An 18695-nucleotide genomic window follows, 5' to 3' on the forward strand; every position below is an offset into this window, starting at 1 on the left:
GTGTACAGTTTAAAAACAACTGACATCCGACACACATTACAGTCAAAGGTTTCCGTCGGTCTCTGTATGTGACCAATGGACCACAACAATGGACTTAATGTGAACCTAGTGTAAATAGTATATGAGGCAGCAAAACTAACAGCACATAAATCTGGGGAAAGGTAGGGGCTACCAGTAACTGTTCTGCTATTAACAAAATGGTAAGAACTGGAGTTGGTGGAGGCCGTGAAAGGTCCTCTTTAAGGTGGCCATATACAACAGACTGAGGTGACGACAACTTAAATAATAACAAAGATAATCGGGTGAAGAAATCCTTTTAGCCAATCACTGACTCACTGTCGTCCTCTGGAAAGAATTTGATTGAAATTTTTGTCTGCAGACATTTGTTATTTTCCACTCAGTGTTAGTGAAAATGTGTAGCCAGTCTGCACAACTATAAGAACCAATAGAGACTTAAATGTGAATGGGTGCATAATTGTTCACCCATAAACTACCTCTATCCAATGTGCATGGCCACCTTTAGTGCATAAAATAGACCCAACTCCTTTGATACTGTTTTGTAATGATACATTATCAGGAACTGATTCTATTCCATTTTTCGTCTTCTGACAAATGACAAGATTTTTGGCTTTATCATTAGTACATCAGTGTGTATTCTCGATATGTATGGTTAGCTTTATTTTTTTTCAGTAACCTTCCTTAAACTAAGGCCCCACATAGAAATATGCAGCTAAAAAGTGTTGAGAAAAGAACGGACATGGATGATTAGAGCAGGTCCTATTCTGCACCATGTCAACAGAACAGATTGGAAGGCATTGCAGAATGTACTCGGATGTCACTCTGACTGCCATCCAACTGTAATCTGCTGCAAATATAACCTCACTTCGGATGCATACTTGGTCGTGTGCATGGGGCATAAAACCTGGCACTATCATCAAAACATACCACTGGCGGTTAATGCTGTGACATGAGACACATCGCTTGGACATACTGTACCTCTAATAGACTTCTCCCCTATTAATATTCAGTGTGGCTAAATACCATCTGTATGTAAAAGTGGCTGGTGACTTATAAAAGGCTGCGCTTCTCTGATATTCAGATTTCTTGGTGCAAATTAAAAAGCCAAGGATGTATAAATGTGTTTGTATGGTTATAAGATTTTAATCACATACGTATCCTTTTTTTCTGCTTGTTTTGCACAGATACATGCTATAACACAAGTATCAGCTATTTGTATCATCCTACTAAGAGACAAACTAGTCATGACTCCATTACGGTGGTGCATACTTATTTAGCATATTCTGTACTAAATCTGCTGTGGCCTAGAGTATTCCGCTAGTGAGATCTAGTTTACTGATACTATATATTAAACAATGCTGTATAGACAACGCCTTAAAAGACAATGCCATCCATGGTTCTTTAAAAACACACCATCTTGGTATGTCATCCTGTATTCTAATAGAATCCCTTCAATGCTTACTTTTATGTAACATCAGTCTATGGGAGAATACAGGATGACATACCAGGATGCTGTGTTTTTAAAGAACCATGGATGGCATTGTCTTTTAAGGCATTGTCTATACAGCATTGTTTAATATATAGTATCAGTAAACTAGAATCATTCTATCATTAAAAAATGACGTTTTGAAGTAATGGCATGTTGGAATATCCTTTAAAAAGGCTATTCTACTCCTATTTCTCATTCTCTTGTGCTCCCTGCCGTTTCTGTAAAAATAGTTTCTTCTGATATGCAAATTATGCTCAGGGAGCATTCCCCCGTGTTCCGAGCACACCAGCATCATCAAATACTCGCCGCCCCTTAGTGCTTACTGTTCGCTCCCTCCTGCATCTTCTCCTCGTCTTCAGCCTTGTGTAGGCATCCGACAATGCGCTATAAACAGTTGAAATCCCACGCATATGCAGTCGACTCTGCCACTACTGACTGCAAATGCTCCACCTGCTATGTTACGGTGGTCTGTTACATAATTTCAACCACGTATAGCACAGCGTCGAATGCCTACACAAGGCTGAAGACAAGGAGAAGATGCAGGGGGGAGTGAACAAGAGGCACTAAGGGGTGGCGGGCATCTTTTGATATATTTCCTCTTACCAAACTGTATTTTACCTGTGTTGAAAGTTGTCAATCCACTGATTGGTGCAGGGATGCCTTGACCAGGCATCAGCAAGGGCGTGAGCCTCTGTATTTGAGGAGTCACTGTGGCTGGACTCTGGAAGTTGAGAATCTGTGAGGCAGGTTTGCTTTCAGAAATAGGAGCTGCTCCTCCACTGGGGTGAGTGTCCCTGTATCGACTTTCTTCCTTTAGTTGCTGTTGTATTGATACTCGCAGTCTTGCAATATGCTGCCGGGAGAATATGTGGGCACGGCATGGGATTGTAGGCCCATATTTTACATTACAGTGAGTACATTCTGTAGGTTGAGGTCCTTCATTTGTAGAGGCTGTACCAACCAAACCCTGTAATCTGGCTTTCTTTTCTTTGGCTCTTGCATTCTGGAACCAAACTTGCACAACTCTTTTTTGCAGTCCAATTTCTCCCCCAAGGCAATCACACTCTTGCATGCTTGGGGTACGATATTCAGCATAACAGGCCTTTAGTATCCGTAACTGCAAACTACTCATTTGGGTACGATAACGTCTTGCTCCAGAAGAACCCAACAACCCTTCAGAATTTAAAGATCCTTTACCAGGACTAGAAGGCCCAGGATCTGAGCTTGATGAATCACTTATGTCTCCTCCTTGCGGACTGTGCATAAGGGATTCCATGTTTTTAGAGGCTGCTCTTTCATCTTTCTCAACAGATTTTTGGTTGTTTTTATCCTGATTTTCCACAGTTTGGTTTTCAGTAATCTCTGAATTTATGACTTTAGAAACATCCATAGTCTCAGGAAATGGTGATGTTAAAGTTTTTTCAGGCTCTGCAGTCTGCCCTCCTGAGGACTGGGTAGAAACTTGCTGACTTACTGTGGAAGGCAGTTTAACCTCTGGGGTTGAGGATAATAAAATTGGAGGTGCAGGCTTGGTTGCAAATGAAGCCAACAGTAGGCCTTGTGAAGGTTGGGAAGTAGTAACAAGACTGGAGAGTACGTGAGCTGGATTAACAAGGCCAGTAAATGTTTGGTTTGGGTTCACTAATCCAGATAAAGCTTGAGGTGGGTTGACAAGGCCAGGCAAAGCCTGAGAATTAGCAAGGTTAGTTATAGCTTGTGAATTATTAACTAAACTGGGTAAAACTTGTGTGGCATTAAGTATTCCTGAAAGTGCCTGGGTTGGATTGACTAGCGGCTTTGTAACTGGAGTTGTTGTAACGCTACAAGAAGATGGAGGTTTTGGCAGTATTGAAGAGCATGTAGTTTGTACGGTTAATGAGCTTGGCTTTGTTGGTAACTGGGGTACCAACTGGCTTGGAGGAGCACTGTAATAGTAATTTACTCCCTCTCTTTTTGATCCTTCATTTTGAGAATCATCCTGCTGCTTGGGAGCTGAAACAGATGATGGCACTCCCCCTCGGTACTGACCTTTACGCTCTCGAGCTCTTGTGTTTTGAAACCAAACTTGAACTACTCTCTTCTTTAAACCTACTTCAAGAGATATGCGTTCTAGAGTGCTTCTTGTTGGGTTGGAATCTTGCAGATACCATCGATGTAAAATATCAAGTTGTTCTGGTAATATGGTGGTCCTTAAACGCTTATCTCTGGGAGGCTCATCTCCACCTTCGCTTCCAGTTGGGGAAAGGCTTTCTTCCTCATGTTTTCTTTTTCTCTGACAGCTCACATCACTAGTCCCAACAGGGATAAGGAGAGAGAGATCCATCAGTGGTGCTGGGAGATGACTGATACTTGGTAATAACTTGCTTTGGTTCTGATCAGCTGAACTTGTAATGATCGGTGGTTCATTCTGTTCTGTTGTCTGATCAATTTGATCAGGCTGTTGAGTGTTTCCTTCATTCACTTTAGGTGAACCAATATTTCCTTTAGTCATAGGAGTTACGGGTTCTTTTTGTTCTTCTACATTATCACTTTGCTCGGTCTCTTGCTTTTCTTGTTCATTCTTGGTTGCCTTCTCTTGGTTGCCAATATGGTCAGTAATAGGTTCTTCTTTTTGTTTAATTTTACCTGGCTCCTCTTCCTTTTCTTGTACTTCAGTTGTTTCTTCAGTGATATCATTATAGCAAACTTTGAGGTGACGGATTAGTTGAAATATACAAGGGAGTGTAACACCACATTTTCGACAAGGTGGTATTTTGCTATTGGCAGCAGGGCGTTCCCCTGGTTGACCAAGATGAAGAGGGGGTGAAGGAGAGGTCCCAGTTTCTGCAGCTTGTTTTCGTGCTTTCTGACGGGCATTCTGAAACCACACAACTACCACTCTTCCAGAAAGGCCCAACAGCTCTGACAAGTATTCTACCTCACTATCTCTAGGGTAGGCACTGGATTCAAAGAAGCTATTTAGGGCCTGGGTCTGAAATTCGGAGAATTTTGTGCGGGAGAAACGGCGATGACCCAGATGATCAAGCCGTGAGCCTTCCTCTGTTTCTTCTTCCTGATTCTCTTGTATAATATTCTCTTTCTGCTTGTACCAGTGTCGGATTGTTGCAGGGGACAGTCCAGTCTTCTCAGCTACCCACATAATTTGTTCTTCAAGTAAAGGCCCTGGAAAATCAAATAGACTTTGCAGGAAACTTAGCTGTTCAATTGTAACACCATGCTCAAGTATAGCTTCTTGTTGCTCCAACTCTTTAGAACAATGAGAAAGCTGAGAAGTAACAGAAAAGTCCAATGGAGTAACTGAAGACCCTGTTAGATCAGAATTTGCTCCAGAAGGGTTGTGACTATCATAGGTACGACGAAAGTTGGCAGCATAGCGACTCAAAGCTTCAAAGGGGAGTAAACGCTGGTGCATGTGCTCTTCATGTGTTTTAAGAATCAATCTGTTTGAGAAAAGTTTACCACAAGTACCACACTGTAGCTTCTCAGTGCAAGAAATAGGTGATGTGTCAAGTGGAGGAGCAGGAGGCCGTGGCTGAGGCTGTGCCTGGGAAGTTACTGGTTGTCTTCCCTCATTATACTGTGTGACCAACTCAAAGCCAAAATTTTCTAGCAAAGCTCGTGCTGCAGACCCTGTGGGGTCTCCAGAAACTTTGGAAGAAGAATCTGGATTCTGTGAAGCACTTGTCTCTCCAGTGGCAGCATCACGCTCATCTAGCACTTTTTCATCTTTCTCACTTGCTTGTCTAGGAGTTGCACTTGGTTGATCACCTTCATCTTTAATAGGTGGAGGTTGCTGGGCACCTCCAAAGGGTAGTAGAGGAGCTGAACTCCCATCTCCACTGACTTTGAGCTCTTGTAGGTAGAATGGAAGAAGAAGTTGCTGCTGCTGACGCTGGAGTTTCAAAAGGGTTTCAGGTATTAGTGGAAATGAAGGAAGTAGCGATGGTGCAAATAGTGGAGAAGGCTGGACAAGTGGAGGAGGCCTAGACAAATCCATTGAAAGTGGCATTGGTGGAGGAGCAACAGTAGCAGGCAGTAGAGGAACTCCCATACATGGTCCAAGTTGCTGTTGTCTCTTCTTAGTAACATCAATTCCTTGTGCATCAACTGTGTCTCCTCTACTGTCAGTAACAGTCTCACTTTTAATTCCAGAGTCTCTTTGAGGCTTTTCAGAGGAAGTTTTGGCAGTATCTTGCTTTGAGCTCCGAGAGCGGGTCTGGTGGAGAACAGAACGCATGTGAATTTCTAATGTTGAGCTTTGGTTGTATGATACATGGCACACTGTGCACTTGTAAGGTTTGTCTTGTCCTGTTTGTACACCATGTCCTGCAGTTCCTACTCCAGACTCACTTCTGGTGGAAAGGGAAGGGTCAAGAGATGCTTTACGTACTTTGTGCAAGTGAGACACTGAATTATAATGTACGAGAAGAATATTTTTTTGGGTAAAGGATTCCTTGCACACGACACATTTATGAGGCCTTGAAGGATCCATAAATTTGTCCATAGCAAAGTTGGCAGTCTTTCGGTATGTAGATTGCTGATGTTGAGCAGATGTGTTTTCCTGAGAACCTTTTCTCTCCTCCTGCTCTACAATATCAACTTCACGACCACGTCCTTCACATGCTTGCTGGATATCAGATGGACTGAGCTCAGGATGCTCCTTCTCCAGGTGTGTTCTTAACTCTTGTGAATTTTCAGAAGTCAGTGGACAGAGAGGGCATGCAGTTTCATCTTGTGCTTTCTCATTATCTGCTATAGTGTCAACAGCTTCAACAGGGTTTGTAGAAATGTCGCCAGGGGATTCTGGAGGGGAAGATTCTGTAACTTCACCTGTGCAAAATAACACAATATTAAATACAAGAAGAGCTATTATCTGTGAAAAAAACTGCAAAATATTTAAACAGAGTGCACATTAGTGCAGTGGAGAAAATATAAACTGAACTTTGGTGGGTATGGGAAATAATTCCGTAAAAGAGTTTTAACAAAGAAAGCTAAAAGGAACACAGTATGATATGATTCCTAATGAATAAGAGTGTAATATGTTCAGTATAAATACAAACACAAGGTTAAGAAACTTACTAGAAGGTGTAGTCTCCGTGACAGGCTGCTCAGTTTCCTCGATTACTCTCACAGGAATAATTCTGGTCCTAAAAGTTATATTAACTTTCTGCGCCTGAAAAACATCATAAAAGTTACATGGCATTTAGAGACAACCCGAAAGTCATAGGCCCAAGTGCAAACACTGTAACAACCCCTTACCTGTGGCATTTATAATACTGGTGCTTTCTTATGTGGCCTAGGTAGGATTTCTAGTTCCACACCATTTAGGCTTAGTTCACACGTAAATAAAGTGTGGCTTATTTTGGCACCGGAAAAAAAAGCTTCCTAATTAGGAAGCGTATTTTTGACCTTGGCACGCTTTTTGTTAAGCGTTTTTTTTGTAAAAACCGATTCCAGGTATTTTTCCCATCCTTTAAGAGAAGGGGCCGCAAAAAACGCGTAGTTTTTTACCGACGCGGTTTTTTGCAAAAAAAACGCACGGTAAAAAACGCTTCCCATTCACTTCTATTGCTTTCTTCAGGCAGAAAACACCTGAAGAAAGGTCATGTCGCTTCTTTTTCTCTGCTAGCAGAAAAATCTGCTAGTAGAAAAAAAAAGCTAGCAGTCCACATAGACTAACATTGTATGGAGGAGGATTATGACGTGGATTCCGCTGTCAAAATCCTCCTCCATGTTCCCCTGTGAACTAGCCCTTATAGGTATAAAACTAGTAAGCATGTTTAAAAGGTGGAATGGATATGTGGCAGTAACCATCTCAGAGGCTAAAGCTACATACACATACAGAACTCTGTTGTGATTTACCATGCTGATTTTCATATGGAAAATCTGCAGCATAATACATTACCATTGAAGTCAGTGAGATTAGGAAAAATATACACTTTGTGGATTTTTTCTACCTAGATTCTGACTTCCAGAACTCATTTTTAGATCTGATGTGGATTGGCTTCAGTACAAAAATTTGCGCCGAAAACCTCATGAAATACACATGTACATATTTGACAATTCACACTGAGGCCAGGGCCCCACATTGTGAAAAAACTACGATTTTACAGTACCCACAAAGTGGATGGAATTCCAGCTAATCACATTGCAGAAAAATATCCACAGTGGAAAAGCTGCGATTGTAAAAACCGTTGCATTTTTGTAAATCACAGCGTGTCAGTTATACCTACGGAAATGACACCGGTTTCTGTATAAGTATAATAGGACCAAAAAGTCTGCAGAGGAAAACTGCAGTCTTTTCCACAACACTTTTTGGCTATGTCTCGCTGCGTGGGGATTTAGCCCTGAAATTGTATTTCCATGTATATATCTGTGGATTTTTCATATCAATATCCTAAACGTAGGCAGGTAACTTAAGGGCAGTGTAGTTATATAACTTTTGTACTAGCTAGGATAATATGACTTATTAACTAGTTTTCTACCACAAGTTATGAAATGTTAAAATAAAGGTGTAAAACCTTTATTCTTCTTATAGTAAAATACTCACCACCTGTAACAATTTCTCCACACATTCAGAAACTACATTGTGACCATGTCCCAAATGGCCTCTCAGATTTCCAGTTCCTGTTAACTGTTCCTGGCACAATGGGCAGCGAAAAGTAGGTTGCAGGGCATGATGAGATACTGCATGACTGTGGACCTGTTCTTCAGAGGGACTAACATAAGCACAGAATGGGCAGCAAAAAACCTGCAGGTGTAAAAATGAGCAGAAGTTGTATTATTTTTCAAACATACAAAATTAAGAAATGATAGAACTAAAGCTAAGACAGACGTGAAATGTAATGTCATAAGATGCAGCTAAAAAAAAATCCAACATCCTAAGATGACAATTTTGCTATCAGTTCCTTGTACAAAAGAATACAGAAACACCCTGTAGACATGGCCTGAAACCTGCAGGAGAATCTTGCTGAAGATTTTCATGCAGCAACAATATTGATTTGCAAATGCTTGTGGATTTTTCAGTAGGATGTGTATTTGGTTTTCTAAAGTCCAGGTTTCTAGGATTGTAATATTTTAGGCCTACTCTTAGAATAAGCCATAAATATCAAATTAGTGGGTGTGTGACTCCAGTAACCTCGGATTGAAGACCTACGTGTTGCAGGTCATTGAAGTTCAATCCTATTCCGGTGAATACGACTAAGCTGCCCTGTCAGCTAATCTGTAGGGGTGCCAGTAATCACCCCTTAATAATTTTATATTGATAGTTGATCCTTAGGATAGGTCATCAATACTGAAGATCCTGAAAAACCTTTGAGGCTAAGGCCCCATGTAGCTGCAACGGTTTTGAAAATCGCAGCATGTCCACAGAGCGTATTTTTCGACAAGGTTTGAATGGGATACTAGCGAATCCCATTCATCTTGCAGTGACTGTAAAATTCAGGTTTTTTCTACGGTGTTTTCCATGGAAAAATAGTCAAACTAAAGAGGTTTTGTCCCACATTTATCTCATACATAGCTCATATTCAATACCAGATTAAGGCTAAGCAGAAAGTTAGGCTGGTCTTACACAACCGTATTGAATGTACTGTCCGCAAGTTGCTGATCACAACACTAGCTGCAGTGCCGCAATTCACAGCCATTACGGACATGTCCTATAAATTGCAGACCATGGTTGTGGCCCGACCACACCACGGATAAATATCCGGTGGTGTAAGAGGCCACATTGACTATAATGTGTCCTCAAATGGTCCGCAATTGAAAACCCTCAATTGCGGACCATTTGCGGACTTACATTATGGCCGTGTAAGACGCTGTGACAACGCAGTGTTTTGGCTGCAAAAAACGCTGTTTTTTACAGTACCTTGCAGAAAAATTTTTGCAGTGGAAATGTTGCGATTTAGGCCTTAGCCTTAAAAGGGCCTTTCATGAAGAAAAACTATACATATTTAAAACAGTTAAACATGGGATTTCAACATAAAGATAAATTTTAAGCTTTCACAAATCTCCCAATGCGCTGGTTCCAAAGCTGGAGATGGACCAACTGGTCTTTACTCCCTGGTGTCTTTTGATACTCAGAAAATGTGTGGTGTTGTCCACTCCAAGCACTACCTGTGCGTATCAAGTCACTAGGGAGTAATGACCAGTAGGGGGCAGGAGAGAGGCATCATTTTTATATGTGTTTTTTAGCTGTTTGAAATCCTGGAAATCCCTTTTTAAGATTAGGAAAGTCATATGCTTTAGAAATGACTATATATACAAAATGTTAAATATATGGTAAAAATGCTACAAAATTATTAAGAAAGGATTAATCACTGTAAACATCTGATTATTAAATGTATCTGTTTAATGATTTGGGTTTAATAAATTGGTGAATAACAAAAAGCAAAACATATTTCGCCAAGACGGGTAATTTTTCCCTTCATTAAGGCGACAGGTTAATGCAAGGGTTTCTATAAAGGCCTAAAGCTTTTGTCCACTACCATACAGGCTATGAGCACACAGCTGGGTCAATTCCTAATATTTTCATGAATTTCAGGATACATATGGGTCTCCTACTTAAGGGTATATTCACATCTATAAACAGTGTAATAAACATAGTGCTGCGCATGTGAATTTTTACCTCTCTATATATTTCTAGTTCTGTGATGTAATATTTGAGTAGTAGTTCAGAATAGTGTTATGCGTCCAGTATGAAATCCCATTGAATTAACAATTGTTATAATGATTTTTTTTTCTCTAGAGAATGTGAATGGGCCATTGAAAATTCCATTCAGATGTATGACGAGTGCCATGTGACAAATCTATCTCATACACAAGGGGTGTGACTTGAGGGGGTACAGTTTCTCCCAGGCCTAATAGCCTTAAGGGGTCCATGAGCACTGGTGTAACTATAGTAGTTGTGGTGGCAACCATTCCCATAAGCACAATAGGCGGGGGGGGGGGGGGGGGCTGCATTTACCCTGCCTCATCACACTATGGCTGATTAAACTGTGCATTTGTGATATAGCCCATTTATTCTCAACATACAGATGCCAAGATAGCTGTCAGCCAAATTAAAGGGATTCTATTATTAAAAATGAAATTTTTTGTCCCTAACACGTAGGAATAGCCATAAGAAAGGCTATTCTTCTCCTACCTTTAGATGTCTTCTCCGCGCCGCCGTATGGTAGAAATCCCGATTTTCTTCTCTTCTCTGCAAATGAGTTCTCTCGCAGCACTGGGGGCGGTCCCCAGCTCTCAAACAGCACTGGGGGCTTCCTCAATGCTGCGAGAGAAATCTCCAGCTACGCCTCTATCTTCTTCTGCAACGCCCTCTCCCTGTGTCTTCTTCTGTCCTGGGTTTCAATCTTCAATGCCTCGGGCAGAGCCGACTGCTCATGCCCACAGGCCACAAAAAAAATGGCTGCTTACACCAGCTTACTGTGTAAGCGGCCATTTTCTTGTGGCCAAGGCATCCGCAGTTTGCTCTGCCCGAGGCCTGAAATATTGAAACCCAGAACGTAAGACATAGGCAGAGGGCATTCCAGAAGAAGATAGAGGCGTCGCTGGAGATTTCTCTCACAGCATTGGGGACGCCCTGAATGCTGTTTGAGCACTGGGGACCACCCCCAGTGCTGCGAGATAACTCATTTGCATTCCAAAGAAAACTGGAATTTCTACCGAATGGCAGCGCGGAGAAGACATTTAAAGGTAGAAGAAAAATAGCTTTTCTTAAGGCTATTCCTACGTGTTAGGGACAAAAAATGTCATTTTAATGATAGAATCCCTTTAAAGCTTAGTTTGGTTGTCTGCTGTTCTACTGGACCCACCATAAACATGCACATTCAGCTAGTTAAAGCATGCATGATATTCATGTGTGGAGAGGGAAAAATGCTAATGCCAAACGTCTCTGCAAACGGTTTATGCTCCATAGGAACATATTCTTGGTCAATGGCAATTTGTTTCTATCAGAGAATCAATATGCAGAGTAAATTTAGAAATGTTAGAAAATATGACACATCTACAATGTACCATTCAATAGGTACAATAGCTAAAAAATATATGTGTCTTTGATAACTTTCTGCTGTTTGATGCTATTTGAGATTCCTTTAATGGTATGACCTACAAAGACCTGGAAGGATAAGAATATGTTTTTTGGCAAAAACACCATGGAAACACTGAACACTCCAAATAGCGTTGTGACAATTTTACTGAAAGGTATAAGTTAGCTGATCGGTACAAGAAACCTTCTAGGACAATGAATATCCCTAAGAGTCCATTCATACGGAGTAACATGCTGCGTGATCTGGCATGTATACGGCGTCTGAGACTTTGCGTGCCGTATATGCTCCCATTGATTTCAATGGGAGCCTGGATCGTATACGCCAAGTTATTTTGCAGCCAAGATTTTGCGGCACGTTACTCCGTGTAAACGCACCCGAAGGGTACAGAAATGTAAAGACTGTAGCACAACTGTACGTCTGCCTAGATCTAGCCAACTATGTGACCTTGTGGGGGGGCTAAAAGAGCTATGTCGATAGAAGAAAGCAACAAACTGAGCATTCTAGCCATTAAAAAATGTAGCCAAATACTATATACCACCATAAACACATTGCACCACAAATACAAGGTAATCCTGGCGTAAAACCTGCTGCAGTTCTAATGTAAACTTTAAAGGGGTTATTCATTTTGTTATTGGGTCATAAATATAGCAAACCAGTACTCACCTCTCCCCAAGCCTCTGTTTCCAGTGCCACCAGCTCCATTCATCTGTATACCAGTGACATTCTGTGGTGTGCAATGAATCACAGGCCTCAGCAGTGACCCCTTCACATAGGGCACGTCTGCTGTGAAAAGGTGGCTGCTGAGGCCTGTGATTTGCTGCAGTGGTTACCTGGTACAAACAGGCCAGGGACCTGTATACAAATGAATAGAACTGCTGCTAGTAGTGACTGGGGTCCAGGTAGAGGTAGATATTGGTTTGATATGTTTATGGATCCACTAGCAGCATTACATAATAAAAAAGAAACAGACAACTCCTCTAAAACTTAGGTGAAGAAAAAAAAGTATGTCTTATAAACCACAATTGTCATGCTTTGGATTAGTGAAGTCACAGTTCAGGCCTTAAACGAGGCCTTATGCACATGGTCATGTACTGTATATACTACAGTAGATGTTACAGGATATAACTATATGTCTCCAGTTTGATACAAATCATACAGACAAAAGTCGTGGCATGCCATATTGCAGAACGACAGCATTCCTTTTATGAAAGTATATCTTTATCTTTACAAGGTAACTGGTTCTGAAGGAGACTCTGAGTACAGGGCCTTGCACACTCTTTGGCATGTATATGAGGGAAATTCCACCCAGACTGAAGGATCTAATTGACACTAAAGGAGCGAAGACTCAAGCAGTTACTTTGTGTCTTATAACTGTAATAAATGCAGATTACTTTGTAATATCACTTTGATATTATGTAATGTTTTTGTGGCCATGAAGAACCTCTCTTGGAGCAGCTCCCAGCTATGGTTAATAGAGTGAAACCACACCTTTTATGTCCTTCAATGTAAGTTATTACCATCTCATCTAGTTATGGCATATTGCTTAGATCAGTGGTAGTCTGATGTTTATGACCCAACTAATTCTGAGAATAATGGGGGTACAAGGCAGCTTTAGCATGGTAGCGCTCCCTGCTGTCTGCTGTACAGCATGATCCCAGTTAAGTGAATGGAGCTATGCTGTAGTACCGTGCACAGTGGGTGGCCAGAAATATCCCTGTTTTTATGGGATTGCAGCCCTAAACCAAAGGTGCAGCCCCTTCATTCTCAGGCATATCCTAGCAAATCATTCATCAACAGAAAACGACTTCTTAGGCTGTAGCTGCGCCGACGCTTTGACTACTGTAAATAGCTATAATGTCTCTATGTGACGAGGAAAAAATACAATTTTAACCAGGCAGTAGACATAGGCTCAATGGCTGACCCAAGGAAAAAGGCTCAAAGAGACTTCTACGATGGGCATCAGTGAAAATTTGAGTTAAGGAATATAGACAGAACATGCTTCTTTTCTGCCTTATCGCTCCCACTTGTAAACAAACTATATAATATTATACTGAGGATTTCCTCCTTCACTTATTATTAGAAAGCAGTGTTTCAGCAATGGCGAGACAGTTTTCATAGGAATTATCATATGGCGATCTCCGAAGCCGCCAAGCCTTTCTGTGACTATATCTAATAATTGACATCTTTGGTGGTTATTTTATAGTTATTCTGGGTTCTGGACACAAATGAAACTTCAGTTGAGCAATGTTCTTTTTTTTTTTTTATTTTGGCATAGATTTTGATCATTGGTGAGGCCTAGGTCACCATGTTCTTGCTGGCACAACCTCAGTAGAAAAGCAATTTTCAATATCAAAAAAAGAAAAGTCCAATATCGCTCACCCTTTCCTGATGAACAAGGTGCACCATCCGAAACACCTCCGGGACTGAGGATCCAAAAGATTAGTATTCCAAATCGTGATGAAACATAGAAGGATCTGCGACACTTGTTCAGTAAATTTTAAAATCCAATGATTTTATTCATATTTTCTTCTTTAAAAATTCACAAAAAACACTCCATGTAGATAGAAAAAACACATACGAAAGATGGTCGGACAGAACAATATAAAAAACGCTGTCAGTAACGCATAATAATGGCTGACGCGTTTCGAGACCAACCTGGTCTCTTAATCATAGCTCTTGTGCGCATATTGCTTTGATTTTAAAATTTACTGAACAAGTGTCACAGATCCTTCTATGTTTCATCACGATTTGGAATACTAATCTCAGTAGAAAAGGCTTGAGATGCCCTGTATAACTTGATATAACACAAGTAAGGCCTCACGCCCTGTGAAATGTGCTATATAACTGTAACAAAAATCTGAGCATATTTGTGTAGATTCTTAATAATGGAAGCAGAAAAAAACCACTGTGCTTGGCATGCAAATATGAGTCAAGCATCTGTTTTTTGCAGAAAACGTATTGCTGTTTATCATAACTTTGGCAGCCGGTGCCCAGGAATGAATATATTTCTCATTTGCATGCAGGGCAGCGAACTTGTGGGCAGAAGACATGCAAGCTTTGATTTTTGCATATGACACTGCCATTCTTACATATAATCCACTTTAATATATCAGACCAAGTAGTAATGTATCTGGCTAGCTTTTATAATACATATGCAGGGTTGTAGGAGGTTTAATAGAGTTCTGTCGTCCGGGAAGCTATTTATGTCCTAGTTTACTTTGCTAATGATCTTCAAACCAATAGGTTTTGTAACGCCAGGTTCATAAAGATGCATTATTACCACAAACCTCTGCAGTTTTGTTGTGCTTTCGTTCTTTGGAAGAAACAGTTCTAGGAAAGGACTATGACTGCTTTTGGTGCTCACTTCACATAATCTCTGGTGCATTTGGCGTAGAAGTACTGAAATGGCAGATGAAATAAACTATCGGACATGGTTGTTGATGTGTCTCTATACTTTAGTGACTTTTAGAACATCTTTGGCTATTATATGTCAGGATCTTGCAGCTCCACATCTTAATAAAGTTGAAGGCAAGGTTTACTTTTTTATTTTGGGGGGAGAAGTATACAGTTGCCCACTTCTAGTATATGTGCCACAGGGGAGTGGTCTCTATGAACATCTACATACCAAGCTGAACGGTATCAGTCTTGCCTACGGAAACTGTGATACCATGGTTTTCAGGTCTTGTTTTTACCCCACTAAATTCAAAATATCTAAAAGTGTCACTTTGTTACTGATGGCTGACAAGACGACAGTTGTCATGACAGCTGACAATCACACCACAACAGCTGTACGATCTTCTAATTTTATTGGTGTGCATTGCATTCTGGGAACGTACTCGCTTTTAATAAGTTCACCTGTACACTTGTAGAAATGTACTGTAAAAGTTAACTCTGCCGTATGAAATACATAAGACTTGTTTTATCAATATTTGTGCTGGATATAACCTAGTATGTATCCAGATATGTTTGTGATGACCATCCCTGCCATCCCACGCTCCCCACCCCTCCGTCTACACTTAGTTCAGGGCACTTACCGTTCTGAGTATAAAATAACCATCTTCCATTTCCATCGGGGAGAAGCTGAGGACAACAAGTAGCTGTCACTCTGTTCTTTCCTTAGTACTGTCACTTATCCCCTTGTTTTCCACTTTGGAGCCCCTGTGATTCTCAGAGCCGAGTTACACTTGTGCCTGATTCCTGTGCACGTTGCTTGCTGTACTCGCCACTAAGATCACTACAAGATGACTTTCTCTCTTCAGTTTTCCCTTCTTCCGAGAATGTCTTTCAACCACCCTTCAAATCTCTCTGTCACCCCTCATGCCCACTTTCTCACTCGCCCTAGTTGCACACTATTTCTTCTGGATTGAAATGAAGCACAATGTAAGTTTCCCTAAAACTAACTCCTAAGGCACTTCCTGCACTCCTCACTTATCTACTGTCTGCTTTTTCTTCTGTCTTTTAATTCTTTCTCGTTCTTTCCTTCTTTCGGCCTAGCTGGTAAACAATCCTCTCCCCCTCCTATCTCCTCCCCTGCTGGGTGTTACAGACTTGGGCCTGCGTTTAACCCTCAGATGCCCGCCCCCCTCCCTGGGAAAGATGTCTGATCACTTCCTGCTGTTCCTGGGTAATGCAGACCATGTGACAGAGGTAAAGAATGGGCATGCTGGAACTAGTCACTACACATTCACTGAGATCACAGCCTGCTTCACTGGCTTCACACTCTCTAGTCATATAAGAAATCTTTTCGTGGGCGGAAACAACTTCTGAAACTGTAGATATGTAGTTTTTTCTATCTATAAAGCAATCGTTTCAGATTGTAAGGGCACGTGAACAGAAAATGTGTGAGTATGAGAGAATACTTGCAGGTACTCAGTTTTCCATTTACAGTTAAAAATATATATTTTATATAAAACTTTTTTTTTAATGTGTGTGAGTACATTCAAACTGCTATGACCACTCAAAAAGAAATTAAAAAGTTGTCCTCTAGGAGCCTTCTCAAATAAGATATCCATTATGTATCAATTATGGCCGAATTGAAAATTTGTTACACTAAATCTGGTCTAGCCACGTGTTGGTCTAATCAACCTTGTCCACACAGGGCAAGGGGGGTGTATTTTGGTCCTGATTTTGACACGGGAAGCCGCATCAGAATAGGACCAAAATACGACTGTCGCGCTTCCGAAAGTCGCAGCTTCCCACTCCAGAGTAGGCTCAAATGAATGGGCCTAGCCCGGAGCGTGCTGCCACGAGGCGGATGCCGCGGCTGAATCAGCCGCGGAATCTGCCTGAAGAAAGGGTAGTTTGCTAGCGGTCTACATAGACCACTATTGTGAGGTGGCGGATTATGACGTGGGTTCAGCGCCAAAATCCACCCCCTCTTGCCACGTGTGAACGGGGCCAAAGAGATGCTATTTTGCAGAGGATTCATTTTAGCAACTTCTAAATTGTCTCTATATACACAAATCAGCCATAAGAATAAAAAAAGCCTGACTAATATTCTATTGTGCCGCCAAAAAATTTCTGATAAGTTTATCGACTCCTCTGATTGTATCCTGTGGTATCTGACTCCAAAACATTTGCTGCATATGCTCTTAAATCCTACAACGCCCGGTTCACACCTGCGTTTGGGTCATTCTGTTCTCCTCTCCATATGAAAAATGCAAGCAGCACTTTTCTCTATGCATCTTTGATGCACAATCCACACAAACCCATTATAGTCTATGGGGGGCGCGTGTTTCTTAAGGTAACCGCCATTTTATGCAGATTAGAGGAAATCCATGTGCAGATGTGAACCGGGCCTAAGTTGGGAAGTGGGACTTGTTTTTCCAGCACATTCCACAGATGTTGGATCATATTAAGATCTGGGAGTTTGGAGACTAAGGCCTTAGGGGGCATTCACACTACGTAACGCCAGCGTGTATCAGAGCTGTACACGCCGGCGTTACAGCAGGGCTGCCGAACACTTCCCATTCATTTCTATGGGAGCCGGCATGCGAGTGCTCCCCATAGAAATGAATGGGCCGCTTCTTTCACTGCGAGCAGTCCCATTGAAGTGAATGGGAAGTGCTGGCGTATACGGCTCGGCATGAGCAGAGCTTGCCGTATACGCCGGCACTTCCCATTCACTTCAATGGGACTGCTCGCAGTGAAAGAAGCAGCCCATTCATTTCTATAGGGAGCACTCGCATGCCGGCTCCCATAGAAATGAATGGGAAGTGTTCGGCAGCCCTGCTGTAACGCCGGCGTGTACGGCTGTGATACACGCTGGCGTTACGTAGTGTGAATGCAGCCTTATGCAAATGCCTATGTCAATTCGTTCAAACACATGGACATCCCTCCTTCACATGGCAATGCATAATAGCGATGTGATGGCTGTTTTTAAAATGGCCATAGCACGGTTGTCAATAGACCCACTATCTATGTTCATTTTCATGGCCAAAGATAGTGCATATCTGGGTGTTTTTTGACAGCTGTGAAAAATGTGTCATAAAAAATGGCCCTGTGAATATACACTTTGAATTTAATGTGTTAAAAATTAACAAAAAACGTCTGTCACACGGCCATTTCCAGCGGTCTTGTGAATAAGCCCTTAGTCTACAACTTTAACTGTCTGCCATCCTCCTAGCAAATATCTCCTAAACTATTTTTGCAGTGTGGCAGGACGCATTATTCTACTACTGCTGTTAGAGAATAGTGTTGGTCAGTAACAATGTTCAGGTAGCTGGTGCATGTCAAAGGAACATCCACATAAATACCTAGCAGAATTTTGTCAGGAGCATCATACTGCCTCCGCCAGCTTGGCTAATTCCAATAGATCACCCTGGTAAACTCTCTTGCCCAGGTAAGTGATGTATATGAATCACATTCACATGATGTAAAACATCACCTTTTTCCATTGCTCCATGGTTTAGTTTTGATGTGCCCATGGCAGATGCTTTTGACAGTATACAGGGATCAGTTTGGACACATCAAACTGAAAAAGTGAAATGGTACCATACATAGCAAGCTGCAGTGCACTCTGTGTTCTGCCATCTTTACATCATAACCAGCATTAATATATTCAATAAGTGACTGCAACAGTAGCTATTCTTTGTAATTGACAAGACAAATTACCCTGCACTCCAACACACATGAAGAAGGCA

At 41.4% G+C, this 18695-nt stretch overlaps 1 protein-coding gene across 1 annotated transcript in view; it reads right to left on the minus strand.

The window, feature by feature from the left end:
• The window catches only part of ZFHX2 (zinc finger homeobox 2), a 64822-nt gene that overhangs the window by 4144 nt on the left and 41983 nt on the right, over positions 1–18695 (minus strand). The window contains exons 7-9 of the mRNA XM_075276717.1: positions 8058–8258; positions 6587–6680; positions 2126–6337 (exon numbers count right to left, since the gene is read on the minus strand). Of these exons, the coding sequence (XP_075132818.1) occupies positions 2126–6337; positions 6587–6680; positions 8058–8258 (4507 nt within the window). The remainder of the gene's footprint in view (positions 1–2125; positions 6338–6586; positions 6681–8057; positions 8259–18695) is intronic.

The sequence above is a fragment of the Leptodactylus fuscus genome, chromosome 1, assembly GCF_031893055.1.
Source record: "Leptodactylus fuscus isolate aLepFus1 chromosome 1, aLepFus1.hap2, whole genome shotgun sequence".
NCBI classification, from domain to species: Eukaryota; Metazoa; Chordata; class Amphibia; order Anura; family Leptodactylidae; genus Leptodactylus; species Leptodactylus fuscus.